The sequence below is a fragment of the Mandrillus leucophaeus genome, unplaced genomic scaffold (assembly GCF_000951045.1).
Source record: "Mandrillus leucophaeus isolate KB7577 unplaced genomic scaffold, Mleu.le_1.0 Scaffold59, whole genome shotgun sequence".
NCBI classification, from domain to species: Eukaryota; Metazoa; Chordata; class Mammalia; order Primates; family Cercopithecidae; genus Mandrillus; species Mandrillus leucophaeus.
The window spans coordinates 2,410,964-2,413,161 of record NW_012106363.1 but is presented as its reverse complement, the minus strand read 5'-3'; the positions used below and the strand labels follow the sequence as shown (position 1 = coordinate 2,413,161).

Below are 2,198 nucleotides of genomic sequence, written 5' to 3'. Positions count from 1 at the left end.
TTTTTTTGAAACGGAGTCTCGCCCTGTTGCCCAGGCTGGAGTGCAGTGGCCCCATCTCGGCTCACTGCAACCTCCACCTCCCAGGTTCGAGCAATTCTCCTGCCTCCCAAGTAGCTGGGATTACAGGTGTGTGCCACCACGCCTGGCTAATTTTTTTTTTTTTTTTGGTATCTTTAGTAGAGACAGGGTTTCACCATGTTGGCCAGGCTGGTCTCAAACTCCTGACCTCATGATCTGCCCGCCTCGGCCTCCCAAAGTGCTGGGACTACAAGTGTGATCCACTGCGCCTGGCCTAGATTTAGATTTCATAGTGTAAACTTTATGGTATACATTTATAATATAATTTAGATTTGATGGTATAAATGTATTTATTATTTTCTTATTTAGAGATACAGTCTCACCCTGTTACCCAGATTGGAGTGCAGCGACACCTATTAGTCTTCCAGTTCCCTTTTGCTAATAGTAACTGGTTGCTCTTCCTATTGGTCACAGATAAGTTACACCTGCACAATTCTCCGAGCACTTTAAGCTCAGAAGGCAGCTTCATCCTCCTAGGCTCAGGTGATCCTCCTGTCTCTGCCTCCCAAGTAGCTAGCTGGGGCCACAGGTGCACACCACCACACCAAGCTAATTAAAAAAATTTTTTTGTAGAGACGAGGTCTCCCTATGTTGCCCAGGCTGGACTCGAACTCCTGGGTCCAAGCAGTCCTCCCACCTTGACCTCCGAAAGTGTTGGAATTACAGGCATGAGGCACTGCACTCTGCTGGTATAAAGTTTCTTAAGGAGGTAGGGGGTCAAAAACAGGTTAGGAAAATGGAGATATCTTTGACTCTAGTTTGCCTCCGGTCCTGTAATTTCTGTAGTTCTGACATTTCTCCTTGTTTCTTCTGCAGACTCACCTTTTGTTCTTGTCTTGCTTGGTGTTTTCCTTTCTGCGTGTTGAGTGTTGACTTTTTCTCCTCGGCTGTTCCATCTTGCCTCACCTGTCCAGCTGGTGGTGCCATTCTCTGGTTTCTCCATTTTCTGCCTCTGCCTCCAGCATTTGCAGTGGTAGCATTCTGTCCCATTATTTCATCGGCGAGTGGTAGAGAAAACATTCTGTGAGCCATTTGGGTATAAGGCCTATGTGTCTGCAGTCATGGAATAGGAAAATCTCAGTGCTTGAGGGTGTTTTGTCTGCTGTAGGTTCAAGGACATGAAGACTCGGGTGACTCAGAAGTGGAGAATGAAGCAAAAGGTAATTTTCCACCTCAAAAGAAGCCAGTTTGGGTGGATGAAGATGATGAAGATGAGGAAATGTAAGTTGCCTGACTTTTCTTCTGAATCCCTCTGGACATTTAAAAAAGTTATTTTGCAGATTTAAAAGTCATTCTTTTTACCAATTTGTGATTAAGGGAAGATTTGAAAAACACTTGAAAATATAGAAAAGATCTTCCATGGTTCCTAATCCCACCACCGAGCGAGAACTGCTGTTAGCATGTTGTCATACTTCTGTCTCAGTCTCCTCTTTGCTGTATACAATAGCTAAGAGAATACAGTGTTTGAAGTCAGGTCTCAATTTGCCTCCTCATTTGGCCGGTTTCTAATTGACCATGGGCAGTTTGGAACCTACATTTTTTCCTTTGTGAAATGGGCACAGTGATAGTAACTACATCAGAAGTTTGTTGGGATTAAATGAAATAGTACATGTAGAACTTCTAGCACAGTGCCTGAAACTGAGTAAAGGCTAAAAAGAAGGTAGCTCACACCATAGGAACTGTCATAGATGAGAATGTACTGTATGCTTGATATAACATTTTGCTTTTTTCTACATAAAGTTTCTACATAAAGTTGTTTGTAAGCATTTCTCCCTACTTAAAAAAAAAAATAGACATTTTAAAATGGCTCTGTTGTAGTCCATTATGTGAACTGACCATAATTTACATGGCTGTTGTTGGGTAGATTTTCTTTTTACCTTTTTTTAAAAAATTACTTTTTTTGAGACTTTTTTTGAGTCTTCTTTTGCTGTTTCACCTAGGCTGGAGTGCAGTGATGCAATCTTCGCTTACTGCAACCTCTGCCTGCCAGATTCAAGTGATTCTCCTGCCTCAGCCTCCCGAGTAGCTGGGACTACAGGTGTGTGCCACCATGCCTGGCTAATTTTTGTATTTTTAGTAGAGACAGAGTTTTGCTGTGTTGGCCAGGCTGGTCTTGAGCT

The 2,198-nt window shown here is 42.8% G+C and overlaps 1 protein-coding gene across 1 annotated transcript in view; it reads left to right on the top strand.

Annotated features, from left to right (window-relative positions):
• The first annotated feature begins 1,185 nt into the window (after window positions 1-1,185).
• The window catches only part of UTP18 (UTP18 small subunit (SSU) processome component homolog (yeast)), a 46,453-nt gene continuing 45,440 nt past the window's right edge, over window positions 1,186-2,198 (top strand). The window contains exon 1 of the mRNA XM_011999224.1: window positions 1,186-1,299. Within this exon, the coding sequence (XP_011854614.1) occupies window positions 1,298-1,299 (2 nt within the window). The 5' untranslated portion in view covers window positions 1,186-1,297. The remainder of the gene's footprint in view (window positions 1,300-2,198) is intronic.